At 40.7% G+C, this 16,666-nt stretch overlaps 2 protein-coding genes across 24 annotated transcripts in view; one reads left to right on the forward strand and one right to left on the reverse strand.

Moving 5' to 3' along the window:
* Ttc19 (tetratricopeptide repeat domain 19) overlaps positions 1-16,666 on the forward strand; it is a 73,179-nt gene that overhangs the window by 45,230 nt on the left and 11,283 nt on the right. The gene's annotated exons all lie outside the window — the stretch shown is intronic.
* The window catches only part of Ncor1 (nuclear receptor corepressor 1), a 157,509-nt gene that overhangs the window by 11,489 nt on the left and 129,354 nt on the right, over positions 1-16,666 (reverse strand). For 18 of the 23 annotated variants that reach the window (XM_057775703.1, XM_057775702.1, XM_057775724.1 and 15 more), the window contains 10 exons: positions 15,441-15,662; positions 13,271-13,480; positions 12,692-12,841; positions 12,170-12,337; positions 8,674-8,839; positions 7,853-8,346; positions 4,810-4,938; positions 3,873-4,036; positions 3,428-3,639; positions 484-627 (listed from right to left, as the gene is read on the reverse strand). In XM_057775703.1, the coding sequence (XP_057631686.1) occupies positions 484-627; positions 3,428-3,639; positions 3,873-4,036; positions 4,810-4,938; positions 7,853-8,346; positions 8,674-8,839; positions 12,170-12,337; positions 12,692-12,841; positions 13,271-13,480; positions 15,441-15,662 (2,059 nt within the window). The remainder of the gene's footprint in view (positions 1-483; positions 628-3,427; positions 3,640-3,872; positions 4,037-4,809; positions 4,939-7,852; positions 8,347-8,673; positions 8,840-12,169; positions 12,338-12,691; positions 12,842-13,270; positions 13,481-15,440; positions 15,663-16,666) is intronic. The other 5 variants (XM_057775717.1, XM_057775705.1, XM_057775726.1 and 2 more) reach the window with 3 other exon arrangements.

Here is a 16,666-nt window from a genome sequence, read left to right on the forward strand (position 1 = left end):
GGTGAAACAGGAGGAAATGGAGCTTCATAGGCCTAGTTCTGGAATGAAAACGCCATGCTAGTGACCGGGTGCTTTACTCAGTGTGCCTTAGTGTACTTAACTCTGCTGAGATTCAGAGCAGTGAGACAGGACAAATGAAGTCACTCAGGTCAAAATTAGGGTTAGAATGAGGTGAAAAGAAAATCTAAAAGTCACAGTCTGTGTACAGTCTACAACACCTGAAATAGGACAGGTACTCAAAGCTGGCTGAATCACCACCACCTGCTGCCCAAAGGGTCTAGAAGGATTAACATGCAGGAATAACGATGGAGTTTCTCTAACTTGGTTAATGTGTTGTTTTGGCTAACATCTAGTAGTATTAGCTCATGGTGAAAATACTCTTAGATGTTCTTCCCAGAGTCCTAGCCTGATATAAAAGTACCACACAAAGAGGAAAGGCAGTGTCTTAAGGAAAGCCTTAGGCACAGCCTGCCCCTGACCCACCTCTGCTCTGCAGGCTCCACTCCCCTCTGTGACAAGAGCAGCAAGCTGTCCTGCTTCTCATGCACAGCAGGAACTTGGGGTGGGGAGATGGGCTCATAGGGTTCTGATGAGATATGACTCCTCTCTGGAGACTTTCCAGGCCTGCTGGGGTAGAAAATGCAATATTTTAGGTTGTATTCCAGGGTCACCTCTGAGTCAATGTCTGCATTTACTATGTATAATTTTATCAATCCCACTCTCTTCTTAAAATCATGAAAATTGTTGAGTTCTTTGAAGGTTTATCTATGAACCTCTAATCTTAACACCCACAAGGGGAGAAGAAAACCTGATTCATCCTCATGGTTTGTCCTTTACGGCTCACCCTTTCGTTTACATATTTTAACTTTACATACCATACTCCAACCATTTATGTATTTTGTAAAGATTTGTTTATTTTTTTATGTACATTGGGGTTTTGCCTGTATGTGTGTCAGTGTGAGGATGTCAGATCCCTGGGAACTGGAGTTACAGACAGCTGTGAACTGCCATGTGGGTGCTCTTTCTCTGGAAAAGCGGACAGTGCTCTTAACCAGTGAGCCATCTTTCCAGCCCCCTCCCCATTTTATGTATTTTGTAAATGTAAAAACAAACACCCATATCTTCCTATCTCTTCTCCCCAATTCCTAGCCATCTCCATATGGCTTGTGATGTACATCTTCTAGCTACAGGCTCCCTAGGTGTGATCAATAGTAGGCCACTTGCCTGGCCTTCGATGCATTCCCAGAACCGTGACAGCAAAATGGATTGTATAAACATTTTAAATGACAAAATCAGATAGTTTTACTAAGAGAAAATGAGCGAAACTAACCTCCTCTCTATTCAGATCCACAGACGTAGGTTATAAGTGGAGAAGCCAATTGGAATCCCTCTTCATTAATGTCATCAATTGTTCCAAATCTGCTACATAGCATCAAGTTTTCTGCTTCATTTATTTCTTATTTATTTATTTATTTATTTATTTATTTATTTATTGTGTGTGTGTGCGCGCGCGCGCGCGCGATTGGTTTTCAGGCTAATCTAAAAGGAACTCCTGGGTTCTACATGTCTTCCTGCTTCAGCCTCTGAAGGATTACAGATTACAGTCAACCTTCTGTTCTTGATAACTGTACTTTTTTTTTTTTAAAGATTTACTTATTAATTATATATATAGTAGTTTCATCACAGATAATTGTAAGTCACCATGTGGTTGCTGGGAATTGAACTCAGGACCTTTGGAAGAGCAGTCAGTGCTCTTAACTGTTAAGCCATCTCTCCAGTCCATGAGAAAAAGAAGAGAAAAAATAAGCTGGTCTAGTGGTGCACACCTTTAATCTCAATGCTCAGGGGCAGAGGCAGAGAGAATTCTTCTAGTTAGAGGCCAGCTTGGTCTACATAGCCAGTTCCAGGATAGTGAGGGCTACATACAAAGACCCTATCTCAAAAAACAAACCCCCACCCAAAGAGTGAGAAAAAGCAGGCTTTCATATTGTCTTTAAGATAATTAAGCTTTGGGGCTGGAGAGAAGGCTCAGAGCTTAAGAGCACAGGCTGCTCTTCCAGAGGTCCTGAGTTCAATTCCCAGCAACCACATGGTGCCTCACAACCATCTGTAATGAGATTGGGTGCCCTCTTAAAAGACAATTAAGCTTTTAAAAATGTATGCAATATTTGCTTAAAAGTAGTTCAGGGATAGGAGATGGGGTGGGAGGAGGTGAGAGTAAAAACAGCTGGCCATTTGCTGCACAAAGAATGGTGTGAGGTTTTCTATTTTATTTTGTTCGAGTCAGGGTCTCTACATAGCCCTGGCTATTTCTCAAACTCACAGAAACCCTCCTGCCTCTATCTCCAAGTGCTGGGGATTAAAGGTGTGAGTCCATCCATGGCTTTACTTTTTTTTTTTTTTTTTTTTTTTTGGTTTTTTGAGACAGGGTTTCTCTGTGGTTTTGGAGCCTGTCCTGGCACTAGCTCTTGTAGACCAGGCTGGCCTCGAACTCACAGAGATCCGCCTGCCTCTGCCTCCCAGGTGCTGGGATTAAAGGCGTGCGCCACCACCGCCCGGCTTTTCTTTTCTTTTTTTTTTTTCTACTTTTAAGATCAGCCAACTTCCTTTTTATTTCGAGACAGGGTCAGTGATCTGCTTGCCTATGTCTTGTGTGCCATCCTGCCTGGTCCCAGCCAGCTTCTTACATACATTATCCTTACAACTTTCTACTCCTCATTTTGAGGGATAGTCATGTCTCTTCATTTTGTACCTGAGAATTGTTTCCATGTATCTAGTTTATTCATCCTCTGTGTATATTCAAAGAAGTATTTGTTAGAATCTTTGTTTTACTGATACTCATTCTTGTTCTCAGCATTCCGAAGCATTAATTTCCTTGGTTCTATGTAAATATAATATCAATTGATGTTTAGTCTGTTACTTTGAACTAAAGCCCTTGCTTCCCTTTTGAAAAACTTTAGACAGAAGACGGTAACAAACACCACTAGAGGTCAAACCTGCTACTGCACTGTATGCACAGCCTGGATTTTTTTTTTGTTGTTGTTACTGTTATTAACTCCTTGAGACAGGGTCTCATTACGTAGCCCAATCTAGCTCTGAGCTTCAAATCTTCCTGCCCTTCCTCCCGAGTAGTTGGAAATATAGGTATGCTCCGCCACCTATCCAGCCTGGGAAAGAATTTTGAAGGAATACTGAAGTCTCTAAATATTACCCAACTACTTTTGAATATACATTAATACACAGTGCTAATGCCCAGATAGTGGACATCCTAAACATAATATAAAGAGAAAACACCCCTATTCCCACCTTCCAGAGAATAAGGGCAAATGATATTTGAGAAATGAATCTCATAACTTCTAGACATATTAAAATTATCTTATTACAACAAAATTTACATATGTTTGGTAAAAACAAAACAAGACTCTACCTTCCCCGGGACTTATCCACAAGGTTTTCTGGAGAAACTCTAGAGCCTGGTCTTGGATGCAACACAGTCTGAGACTGGGACTCTGGGCTGTAGCGACTTGATGGTTTAGTTCTCACAGGTGTGGACGCCAACGCAGATGGTGACGTTTGGAATGTTGAAGTAGGAGACTGTGAGGAAACTTGATTTCTAGCAAAATCCTGTGTGATAATTTGCTGTGAATGAGAAGAGGAAAGAGTAGACAGTGAGGGTTAACAGCTACCTACCCAAGACAGTATAGATTCATTCTGAATACAAAAGGGCCTCAGACTCCTAGTGCTCCAGGCCAACTAACCTGAATACCTCTGCTATGATCTTTTTGTTAAAAAACAAAATAACAACAAGAACAAAAAGCCCTGCTTTCTGCATGATTAACAAATAGTACTAAAGCAGTAAGAAAAAGGCTTACACAGATGTGGTCAGCAAGTGTGATCAGTCGATGGGTCCTGGGCACCTGACCCATTCCTTCTGCCTGGGAGGACGTAGGTGGTGGTGGCTGCTGCTGTGGGGATGGTGACTCCTGCTGGGATCGATAGTGATGCAGTGGACCTTCATACTGCCGAGTGGGCTCATCTAATAGACAGCAGGTAGATACATTATCCCAAGGATGCCTTTGCCCCTGACTTAGTATCAAATATTAATAACTCAGAAGAACATAAGAAAAGGATGTGGTATGTGCATTTATACCTAATTTCTGTTTTTTTTTATCTTGAAGCAAAAAAATGCAGATAGAAGCATGAAAACTAGTAGAATAAACTATGAGTGTAGAAGTAGGCAAAGCTACCAGCCCTTTTCCTCTGTGTATGTGCATGCGCACGAGCACAAGCACACAAGACTGATAGACCAGTGTGTGCATGTATGTGTGAACGTGCAGGCCAGCGGCTGATATCAACTATCTTTTCTCTATTGCTCTCTACCTTGATTTTGGTTTTTGAGACAAGGTCTCTCTGGACTTGATGCTCACGGATTCAACAAGACTGCCTAGCCAGTGAGCTTAAGGAGCCATCATTTGTGCTCCCTGCACCTCTTCCTCCATGCTGGAGTTCCAGGATTCACGGCTATTCCCGGTTTTTTCATGTGGGTTCTAGGTATCCAAATTCAGGTCCTCATGCCTGTGCAGTAGTTACTTTACCTACAGACACCTCCCAGCCCCGGAACATCTATTTTCACTAAAATATAAACAAAAGAGTAATAAATAGTTTTAAAAGGTGCATTTTGTTAGTATAGCTCTAAATGTTTCTAGAGCAGACTACCTGGCAACAAGTTGTTCTTACCATGGCCTAGACAGGTAATTAGAAGCAAATGTTAATGCAAATATGAGATAGGGAAATGGCAAACAGACATACTTTCTACTTGATTTGCCTTAGCCATGTCTGGCTGATAGGCCTGTGGCTTGTCCTGGGGTGGTGCAGGGGAGCTGGCAGGACTTATCACCTCAATAGCATCACTAGGTGCTTCATACCTGTGAGAAGACACTTTAAGAAAAGAACCTTATTTCAAAATAAATTCACAGAAAGTTTCAAAAGTCCAAGTTCTTCAAATCTATTTACATATTTTAGTTTTTGATTCTGCTAAAGAATGTTCGTAGCATTCCATAGTAGGAATAAAACTTAATCAAACCCACAGACTGTTAAAGGTACCTCCGTGATCCTAATCTCAACAGGTTGTAGGTTTCTTAGGCATAAAATAAAGCAGAATTAAAATTTGTGATAAGCCCCTGGGAGCTTGAAAAGAAATAACAGGCTACCATCAAAGGTTATTAATGAGTAAATGCGGGGTAGATCTCAACCATTAATTGACTTCAATAATTCCATTTTTGTGGAACAATCCGATCTTAACAAAATAAGCCATAAAATTGCTTCACTGCTCCAAGACTAGTCATTGCTTATAAAACGCTATATTTTCTCAAAGAACTCAAGTTTTACATTGTAAAAGTGACCAGGAGTGGTAAGAAATATGTGAAGGAAATAACTTCAAAGGGAGGGTGAGTACCAACCAATTATGGAGGAAGTCCACACAGACCCCTTTAAGATACATACAGCACTCAAGAGAATTAATGGGGGCTGGAGAGATGGCTCAGCCGTTAACAACATTGCCTGCTCTTCCAAAGGTCCTGAGTTCAATCCCCAGCAACCACATGGTGGCTCACAACCATCTGTAATGGGGTCTGGTGCCCTCTTCTGGCCTGAAGGAATACACATAGACAGAATATTATATACACAGTAAATAAATATAAAAAGAGAGAGAATTATTTGGCTCTGCAAATGTAGGTCATGGGCAGTTTTCTACAAAGCTGCCATGCTTTAGAGCTGAAATTTGGGGAGATCCAGGCAGAACTTGCTAAGAATCTTCTCCTGCAGAGGCCAGGGTTACGACACTGGCTGAACACGGGCATAGAAGGTGAACTACTTGGCCACTGCACACTGCTCTTAGTGGACGTCTCTACATACCTCTACCTGTCATGGAAACAATGCTGAGGAGCTAAAATAAACCATTATATTTTAAGACCCTTCTGACTTGAAAGTCTTGTATTTATTGTACTCATCGATGCTTATGAACCAACATTTCAAATGACAAAAACTAACAATAAAACTAATCAGTATACAGTCTAATTGCAAACTGTATTCATGGTGCTCTTGAAGATTCGGATGCAAGGTAAAGGATGAGAGAGGCTCTCAGGAGTCACACAGAAAATGACACTGGATAGTTGTCACTAGCCCATGTATCATGCAGGATGTTGCCAGTGATAGAAAAGATAACTGTACTCAAAGATAGGAACAGAAAATCTTCCTGTTTGCAGGCTGCTGAAAAACAAGCTACCAAAGCAAAGTTTGGTATGTGAGCTGACTACAGGACACTAATCCACGGCTCCTCCAAGGTGCCCTATGCTGCTCTCTTCTCCCTGAGCTTCCAGGTTTCTCACATTGAAAACCTACATCGTAAACTTTCTTAATTCCAGGTTAAAGGAAGCATTTCTTCTGTAGTTCACTAACGAGCTGCCCACTCCAATAACTTGTAATTACATAAGTGGACACTTGGAGGTCAGAACTACATTTTACTCCAGTGCTATTAAATTTCCTTAATGGAGATACTGAAGAATGACTACATGATTAAGTTGTTTCCACTATCACACCTGCTTATTTAAGCATGTTTGCTTTTCTATAAAATTCAATATAGAGTAGAATTTAGGTCACAGCTAAGAAAAAAATGAAATTATATTTCTTCATCTATATATTTACTTCTGTGTATGGAAAGCCATTATCACTGCATACACGTGAAGGTCAATTGATGCCAGGGGTCAGTTCTCTTCTTCCACTATGGAGTTCAGAGCATCAGATTTAGTGGTAAGTGCCTTGGGCTGCTGAGCTATCTCATCACTCATAAGCAATTTTCAAAAGCATAGCCAGGCGGTGGTGGCACACAACTTTTAATCCCAGCACTCGGGAGGCAGAGGCAAGCAGATCTCTGAGTTCAAGGCCAGTCTGTTTTACAAGAGCGGGCCCCAAAGCTTCAGAGAAACCCTGTCTCGGGGGGAAAAAAATTTTTTCAAAAGCAGTTTTGCGTAGTATTTTGATACACACATCACAATGACTAGCCAGATTGAATCCAAATCCATTCTCAAGAAAGATACAAAGTGAGTATCAGTCACTAATAGGCTTACTGAAAAAAAAACAAAACCAAAAAAACCACTTTAGAAAAAGGACCTAAGGGCCGGGTGGTGGTGGCACACACAGAGGCAGGCAGATCTCCGTGAGTTTGAGGTCAGCCTGGTCTATAAGAGCTAGTTCCAGGACAGGCTCCAAAGCAACAGAGAAACCCTGTCTCAAAAAATCCAAAAAAAAAAAAAAGGGAGGGAGGGAGGGAGGGAAAGAAGGAAGGAAGGAAGGAAGGAAGGAAGGAAGGAAGGAAGGAAGGAAGGAAGGAAGGAAGGAAGGAAGGAAGAAAGAAAGAAAGAAAGAAAGAAAGAAAGAAAGAAAGAAAGAAAGAAAGAAAGAAAAAGAAAGAAAGAAAGAAAGAGGCTTTGGGAGATAGTGAACCTAGCAAACTGTTTCTCAGAGAGACTACAGTGTGGTAGCTCAGATCTTGAAGATATTCCCATTACTTTTCAGATGCCTAAAATACTTTCAGAAGATCTATTTTTCATGTAGCCACTTCTAACTAACTATAATTCTATGGGTTTTTTTCCTAGATAATATATTGGTGGGCTACTTAGGACATGGGGGTATGTAAGTCATAAGAATATTAGAAGATACATTTTTACACCCACAGTACTTTCTCATATTACTGTCAAGCATTAGGATTGCTTCATATCAGGCCATGCTTTACCTAAAGAATAAAGTAATTCTTTACTCAGATATCACATTGTGAAACTCAGATTGAGATACATACAGCTACTAGAAGAGTCTGAACTTTGAGAGCCACGTTCCCTCGCATCCTTGTCCGAGGCAATTTGCCGGGTGATGATCACGTCTATGAAGTTAGCTGCAGTAATGGTAGTCTTCCCTCGGGTCCTTAGCTCTTCCTCATATCTGGATTTTGGAGGAGGCCCTTTATCTTTCCCAGCCTCAGAAAACACTACTGAGGCATGAGGCTGGGGCTTGCCACTCGGAAGGGCTGAAGAAGTGCACACACACTGAACAGATCTCTTCTCCACCTCCAGGTTTTTCTGCTCTAGCTGCTGCTGTTCACTAACTGCTGCTGACCTGCTTCTCAAATTTTCTTCTAACCTGGCAGCTTCATGCTTACTCTCTTTTGTTTTGGAAACATCCATCTGGGGTGCAGAAGCTGCAGCATCCACAAGAGCAGCGAGGGCATCCGCAGCAGTGTTGTAACGGGACGCTGGCAGGCCTTGGCTTATTGAAGGGCCCCCAGCAGGCAGTGGCCTATAAACAAAATAAAAGAAAGGTACTTAAGGGAAGAATAGTTTTTGGGGAAGGGGTGAGGCTTGTGGAGAAAATGAAAGAACAAATTACATTTAAAAAGAAAAATAGAAAAGTTTGACTATTTTAGTCAGTGGTTTAAAAAAATCATTGTGGCTCACAACCTGAATTCAATCCTCAGGACCACATGGTAGAAAGACTCCCACAGTTGTCGTCTGACACACACACGCGCGCGCAGTCAGTTATCAATAATGTAAATTAAAATAAAAAACATATACAAGATATGTACTTATTTTGGTCAAAACGTTTATAAGAGTACAAAAGACTGACATGATTCGTAGCTGAGCAGTTGGATCCAAAGGTGTGATTACACTGGTTCCATTGGTTCCTTGGAAAACACTGGGTCTCTGTTGCAACATGGTCTCCTGAGTTCTTACTGAAGGGGAAGGGGAGCGAACATATCCGTGGCTGCCAGGTCGGCCAGGTTGTTCTGAGCCTGAAGAGAGAAGAAAAAGAAACACTGATAATCTAAAAGTAGCAAATACAAAAATAAAGGCAGAAAGTTTTATGGAATTTTTAATTCCTAGTATTACTAGATAGAAAATGAGAATAAGAAACTTGATACTTTTAGCCGGGTGGTGGTGGCGCACGCCTTTAATCCCAGCACTTGGGAGGCAGAGGCAGGAGGATCTCTGTGAGTTCGAGACCAGCCTGGTCTATAAGAGCTAGTTCCAGGACAGGCTCCAAAACCACAGAGAAACCCTGTCTCGAAAAACCAAAAAAAAAAAAAAAAAAAAAAAGAAAAAAAAAGAAAAGAAACTTGATACCATACTTCCTAGAAATGGATTCTAAGTTTCTCAATAAGATATAATAAAACCCAACAAAAATTAAGCATAATCTTAGCTGTCATTTACTGTCACTTCCATTTAGGTGTTTCTATCTCAATTCCAGAAAGGAAAGAGAAGAACCAACAACAAAGTGCTGTATGCTCATCCTGCACATGCGCTGCAGATTCTACTGCATTCAGTGTGCTCTCCCAAGTCAAACAACTTCCCATACATCACAGTGAAAATAACATACAGTGGCTGTAGTACAGCTTGGGGTTCCTGCACTCAAACGTGGTTCTTCCTGTTTTGCCTTTTTGGGTGTACATACACGTGTACATGCATGTGCGTGGTCAGAGATTAATCCCTGTCTTTCCTTGGCTGCTACTTCTCACTGGCTTGAAGTCTAGAGATTGGGTAGGCAAGCTGGCTAGTAAGCACCAGGGATCCCACTATCCAAGTCCCTCCAGCATTGTTATTACAAGCACATGGTAACATACCCAGTGTTTTTACATGTTTTGGGATGCCATACTTAAGTGGCAAGCACTAACTGAACTATCTTACCACCCCAGTCCTCTGTTCTGCTTCTTCTCAACAATTGCATTTGTTGCAGCAAGCTTTCTCTTGTGAGATGGAATATTCACAGTACTCTCCCCAAAAGTTTGTCTTCCATAGCTACCCTTCTTGGAGGTTTGAGAATTTTACCCACTTAGCTTTAACTCTCGCATAGCAGAGGTAGGAGAATCTTAAATTCTAATTCCCTAGTCAATTTCTTTTCTACTTCCCTTGTACTGTGCATTCCCTCCAACTTTCTACCTCGTTCTTTGCCTGCGTAAGAGCTAGACATTTTAATTTTAGCACAGACTTATTTCCATAGCCAGTACTACTTCATCCAGACTTTGACAATTTTCTCCCTCTAAATATACTGACATACATCAGTATTTCTATAGGACCAATTCCTAGAAGTGAAACTGCTAACCAATTAGCTTTACATTTTTATACACCATAGTGACCCCATTTATATGGCATTTGTCATACATCAGTGTCTATTTTTGTGAACTTGCTATATGGAAAAGATCAATTCAGTATCTAATGAGAAAATATTATTTTGATGTTTTTACTTGTCACTTTGTTTAAGACCTAGCTCCTACCAAAGTTCTGTATCATTTGAATTTGACTGTAACTTTTCATGTTTAATATAATCTACATAAACTGAATATTGTGATATTACCACATAATTTATGCATTATAGGATTTTTTTTTTTAGGGGGGGGATTTCGAGACAGGGTTTCTATATGGCTTTGGAGCCTGTCCTGGCACTAGCTCTTGTAGACCAGGTTGGCCTCGAACTCACAGAGATCCGCCTGTCTCTGCCTCCTGAGTGCTGGGATTAAAGGCGTGTGCCACCACTGCCCAGCATATTATAGGATTTTTAAGGATCAGACTATTAATGATTTTTCTATGTACAAATAATGAGTAATATTTAAATGTATTTCAGGTTTGTACCACATTGACTACAAACTACATAGTCATCAGGAATAATATGACTGGATCAAATTTCATGATTAGCTTTAGGTTTCTTCCACCTGTTGACATTATCAATAATTTCAAAGGGTTTGTCGCTATTAAAATATGAACTCGACACCCTCTTGCCATTTTATCTTCATTTCTGTACCTACCTATACAACCATTATCTTTGCCTTCCTTTTGCCTACACCTACTTTGCCCTTTAAATAGCATCTAGAGACTAACACCTGCCCATGGAAACCTCTTGACCCGGGTTTTAACTCTTGTACATCAGTCTGTGTTCCTAAGTGTCAGATCAGCATATCTGACAACATGAACCAAATAAATGGTCTTCCTTGATTAAAATAACTGAGAAAGGCAAATGTATCAGGGATAAAGAGAGATGGCTCAAATATCTGTAAGATTAAATATGTCCAAAATAAAAGTATTTGTTTTCTCTGATAGTGATCTTGCCATTTTTCATGCTATGTCACTCTAAACCCCACCACCCACACACTCCTTACTCCTTTTTCTATGAGGCAGGCTCTTGTTATTAATGCCAGACTGATATCAAATGTATAGTCCGCCTGCCTCAGCTTAAGTGTAGAAGTCTAAACGCTGGGTGTGGTAGTTTGGATGAAAATGGCTTCCAAAGGCTCATAGGGAATTGGGAGCTGTGGTTATTTGAGTGGACGTGGCCTAGGTGAAGGAACTGTGTGTGTCACAGGGATGAGGTTTCAGAAGCTCACACCACACTTAGTGTTACTTTCTCTGTCCTGCTGCCTCAACTACTTCGATAGCACGTCTGCCTGCCCACTGCCGTGCTTCCAACCATAACAATAATGGACTAAACCTCTGAACTGCAAGCCAGCCCCAATTACATGTTTTCCTTTATAAGAGTTGCTGTGGTCTTGGTGTGTCTTCACAGCAATAAAACCCCAACAAGACACCGAGTTATAGGCATGTCCATCAGGTTGAGCTCAGTTGTGCTTTAATTTGCAGCTCAATCTTATTTTTTAACCCATTAAGTTACTGCCGGCTCCTTTGATTCTGCTTCTATGTTCTCCTCAGCAGTTTCTTTCTGGCCATTCTCTGTGTCTGAATGTTTCACACCACCATTGGCACACACACGAATTCCTGAGACAATTTCAGAGTTCTAACACATTTCAGGTTACTGATCACATGACTGACCTCCTAAACAGAATGTAAGCACTGTATTCAAGACGCCACATCTCCTTCTAAACATATTTCTCAATTCCCCCTTTAAACTAAAGACTGGTCTGTATTTTCATGAGCAACTGAAGACCCGTGTTGCTTAGGACTAGTCGAAATGGCACTTTCATCATGGAAAGTCCCTTTCTATAGCACTTTTGCATGTAAATTACACATACTGGTTTTTCCATGTTTGTTTGCCTACATAGAAAAATTAAGCATAATGCCTCACAGGAAATCACCAAGACCTGTAGCCTAAGGAAAGGGCAAAGCTTCTTACTAACCTGGTCGTAGGTAGAGATCAGCAGAAGCAGCAGAGAGCCTCTCACGTTCACGTTCACGTTCCCGTTCCCGCTCACGTTCTCGTTCCCGCTCGCGTTCCCGCTCCTTCTCTCTTTCCCGCTCTCGATCCCTGTCAGCACTTGTGGCTGCTGTAAGATGTGTTGGGTGTCCTGTAAAAGACAAATCTGTAAATAACCAAAAAGAGTCAACCAGCTTCAAATACGGATGTATTAAGTTTGTATTAAGTTTAAGAGTCTCAGATAGCAGATGGAGCAAAGTCTAAGTATTTAGGGTATTTGTGGAGCATCGAGTACATGTATATGTTAAATGAAGAGCAGAATGGGAGAAAGATGCTCAGAATTCCTCTGCAAGCTATACCAGAAAAACTCAACTGTCTTGGTCTTGTTAGAGATGTATAAATTTTAAGCAATTTTGTCTAAGAAATAGACGGCATTATTTTAAATATACTCTCCCTATAAAAATCCTTGACTTATTTTCTGGAACCCTTGCTTAGAGCATCTCACCTGGAGACAAAGATGCAGCATTGTATGGCCTAGGAGGGAAAGTAATCTGCGTGCCAGGGATGTAGGTGATTCTGTCCATGGGAGGAGTGCTCGCTCCTCCTGCATGAGGCACTAGAATTGTTGGAGGCATATTTGTCAGATCAATGATTCCTATGCAAAAAGACAAATACAGCGTATGTTAGGCATTACCACAAACTGACACCTAACTCCAGCAGCATACGTGTTTTTTCATTTTGTCTCTTTATAGTAACAATGATAATTTGCATTCGACAAAAATAAAAATGTTTAAAAAATTATCATTGCTTACGACCTAAAGGAGGATATGAAAGTACTGATAACACAATAACCGCAAATAACCTCAGGCATGGACGTATTAAAAAAAAAAAAAACACGAACTTTAAACACTTCACAATTATAGGCTTAGTACTTTAATGTTTACTGTTCAACTCATCTCAAAATATTACTTTATCTGCTTTCAGGGCAAAAGTCTATAGAGACAAGTATTAGCTCCTTTTATATCTTTCATTCATTTAGCAAGTATTTATTAATTATTGGAAAATATGAAAAAATTCTATATACCTCTCGTAGCTGGATAAGGGAGACCCAGTGGCTGCTCTCGTGGGGACAGTCCCCGGGCGACATCAGGGCGCAAATTCACCTGCATCTGCTGTGAGGTAATGTAATCATTTAGGATTGTCTGTCTGGTGTTCTCCATTGCATAAAGCTGGTACTGACTTGGGTATCCTGGGGTTGGTGAAAGCTGTCTCTGAAACAGGTAAGCAGCAGCTGCTGAGTGAGAGAAAGAAAAAAATGGCACTGAGTGTGTGAGATCAGCTGCTGAACACTGTCCCTAGGCACAGCGAGGAAGCACTGCCGGCTGTGCTGGTGCAGGAGCCACTTCCACTCCACTCCAGGAGGGACATGAAGTCTAACGCCTTCTTCCTTTTATTTATTTATTGAGGGGGGAGTCTCTGTGTAGCCCTGGCTTGTCCTCGACCTCACTTTGTAGACCAGGCTGGCCTTGAACTTAGAGATCCATCTGAGTGCTGGGATTAAAGGTATGTGCCACCATGTCCTGTAAACCTAACTCATTAACTCCTGAGATGTAAGGGGAAAAGGGAAGGGCAGATTCTGAACATTTCCGAAGCAGTTTTGTTTTCAATTATTATCATGAAACTCTATTAAGTTCTCACTGAGTTACACAAGAGTTGTGGTTGAAAATTAAAGGACTTTTTGAAAACACAACAGTGGGAGTGCATATGAAAAGAATTTCTAGAATAGGAATTTTATTTTTCTAGAGGTAAAAATGATTATATACAACCATTCAGTAATGCATGTGTTTGAAAGAAAAAGGATGGCAAACTTTTTCTATAAAGGGCCAGTTGAAAACTGTACTAGGTTTTAAGAGCTACCCAGTATTTCTCAAGTTACTGTTGCTTTACCATGGACAAAACAAACAGCTACAGCAACAAGATTCGGTAAAGGAGTTGTTGTTTCTTAGCCTTTGCATAAAAGCATGAGACAGAATGCAATGAAGTCATAAAAAGTAAGAGATAATGTCCTTATTCTAAAAACCATTTATAAGCTAGCTCAGATGGAAAAATAAGACAATAAGATGAAAGTACTATTAAAGTTCTATGATAGACATTGAGCAAATATAAAAAGTTTTGTCTGAAAGTTAAGGGAACCATTCATATGTACATGTTCTCCTAAAGAAAGCGAAAACCACTGATATGTTTTCTAGACCATTAATTAAACTTTTATCCAGAACTCCAAGTCAGTTAAGTGTGACTGCTGAAACACATTTCCTCTGGGAGACATTTGCGTAAACACAGGTGGTCTGCAAATCACAACAGGCTTGTGGAAGCGCGTTAAATATATAAGCCCACAACTTACACTGTACCCATAAACTGTTTCTATTCATTATTGAGGGGCTGTGGCTCACCGCTGCACTCAGCATCACGAAAGGCATTACTACATACTACTAGCCCCCAAAAGGATCCCAGTTTACAATTAAAAGTAAAGTTTCTGCTGACTAGGTTTTGCTCTCACACCATTGCTAAGTCAAAAGCTTACGTGGAACGAACCATTATAAGTTGGTCTGTGATCTCTGTATCAGGGTTAGGTTCAAGTAACAATTTGGCAACAGCAGAGCTTTCAGATAAAATATTCCCATAGGTTCCTAGCTATCACAAAAGATAAGTAACCTCCGGCATTTCTGCATTAAATTTTCTTGTTTACTTTGTGTGAACAGAGGTTTATGTGCAGGTATGCATATTTGCATCTCACAGAGGACAACCTGTGAGAGTTTATTTCCCCTTTCATTGTGTGGGTGACATAGGTTGGTGACAAGCAAGGTCCTTTACCTTAGAACCCATCTTACTTGCCTGGCTTCTCTGCCTTAAAACGACAACCTGGTAATAAAAATTGCTGTAAGAACCAGGATATAACCCAAGACTAGACTACCCTTGAACTAACAGAAATCCACCTGCCTCTGCTTCCCAACACAATACCCAGCTTTCTAAGATGGTTTTGTCACTTAATTGTCTTTTAAACTATGGCTTCATTAAAAAACAAAAACCAAAGCTAATAAGCCTGGGGAGTTTCTTTCATAACAGAGAAACAATGGTGAGATTTAGTCAGTAGTAAGAAAAGGCACTGACCTGTAGTCAGAACTGCTGTAATTAACATACAGTCATGTTGATACCGTATTTCTGTGCTGTAAATTGTCATTAAATATTGAGCTTACCAGGATCCAAAGCCCTGTGAAAGGGCATGGCTGGATCCAAGTGCGTGGGAAGGTGGCTCCGATAAACCTCTCCTGCAGCACTACTCCTATGATGGGGATCAAATGGGCTGTGGCTCAAGACAGGATCCACCCCAGGCACCGGAGACTTGGCTGGTATACTTTCTCTCTGGGTTGGGGTCAGAGTCGATTTCCTTTCATGACTGGTAGACTTGCTGGAAGAAACTGTAACAGCAATAACAAACCACCAATGCCACAAATCTTTGAGAAAACTTCACTCTGTATCTTTTAATAAGTTCAAGATTAAGAACTAATAGTAGCCTTGAAACCTAGAGACCACTGTGACGTTTTGGAGCACAGCAATAATTCTAAACAACCTCATATTTAAAATTATGAAGATCATGAAGTTCAATAATCTTCTCTAAATCCCACTGTAAATGATCATGTATCTTGCATGATACTAATACATAAATTCTCAAACAAAACAGACCTATTTGGGCCCCACATGTAGCAAATCTCAATTTCTTCCCTCCTTATGTTTCCTAACCTCCCTGCTACCTGTCAACCATAAGTTAGCCTCATTTTATCTCTTCAGTCTGCGCTTCAGTGATTCTTTACCTTATACATATCCATTTGCCCAGCTCCTACTCACCACTGTGATTAGACTGGTTCCTGCACACCTACCACATCTCTATACTCTGCACCACCCTCACTGTGGAGATTTCTATGTATCATAAAGTGTACCACATTAGCCATGTGACTTAATTTCTCTTAAATTCTTTTCCTTTAAAAAAAAAAATGTACGCTGGCATTTTGCCCTGTAGTATATCTATGCCCCATGTGTATGCAGTGTCCTTGGAAGCCAGAAGAAAGTGTCCGATCACCAGGACTGGAGTTGCAGGTGGCTGTTAAGTGCCATGTGGGTGCTGGGAACTGAACCTGGGACTTCTGGAAGAGTAACCAGTGCTCTTAACAGCAGAACCTACTCTTCAGTCGTATTTAATATCTTTACTCTTTTATTTCTGCACTACTGGAGATTAAACTCCACATGCTTTATACATTTTGAAGGGAATAATTCACTGATATTAAATATACAAATGATATTATACAAGTATCATTAGTGCTGCTGTTTTGTTTTTCAGTCTCTCACTTTGTAGCCCTCAAATTTGCTTCTGCCTCTTCCTTGCCTCCCAAGTGATGGGACTGTAGGTGTGGGCCAGCACACCCAG

The sequence above is a fragment of the Chionomys nivalis genome, chromosome 7 (genome assembly GCF_950005125.1).
Source record: "Chionomys nivalis chromosome 7, mChiNiv1.1, whole genome shotgun sequence".
In the NCBI taxonomy this organism is placed as follows: Eukaryota; Metazoa; Chordata; class Mammalia; order Rodentia; family Cricetidae; genus Chionomys; species Chionomys nivalis.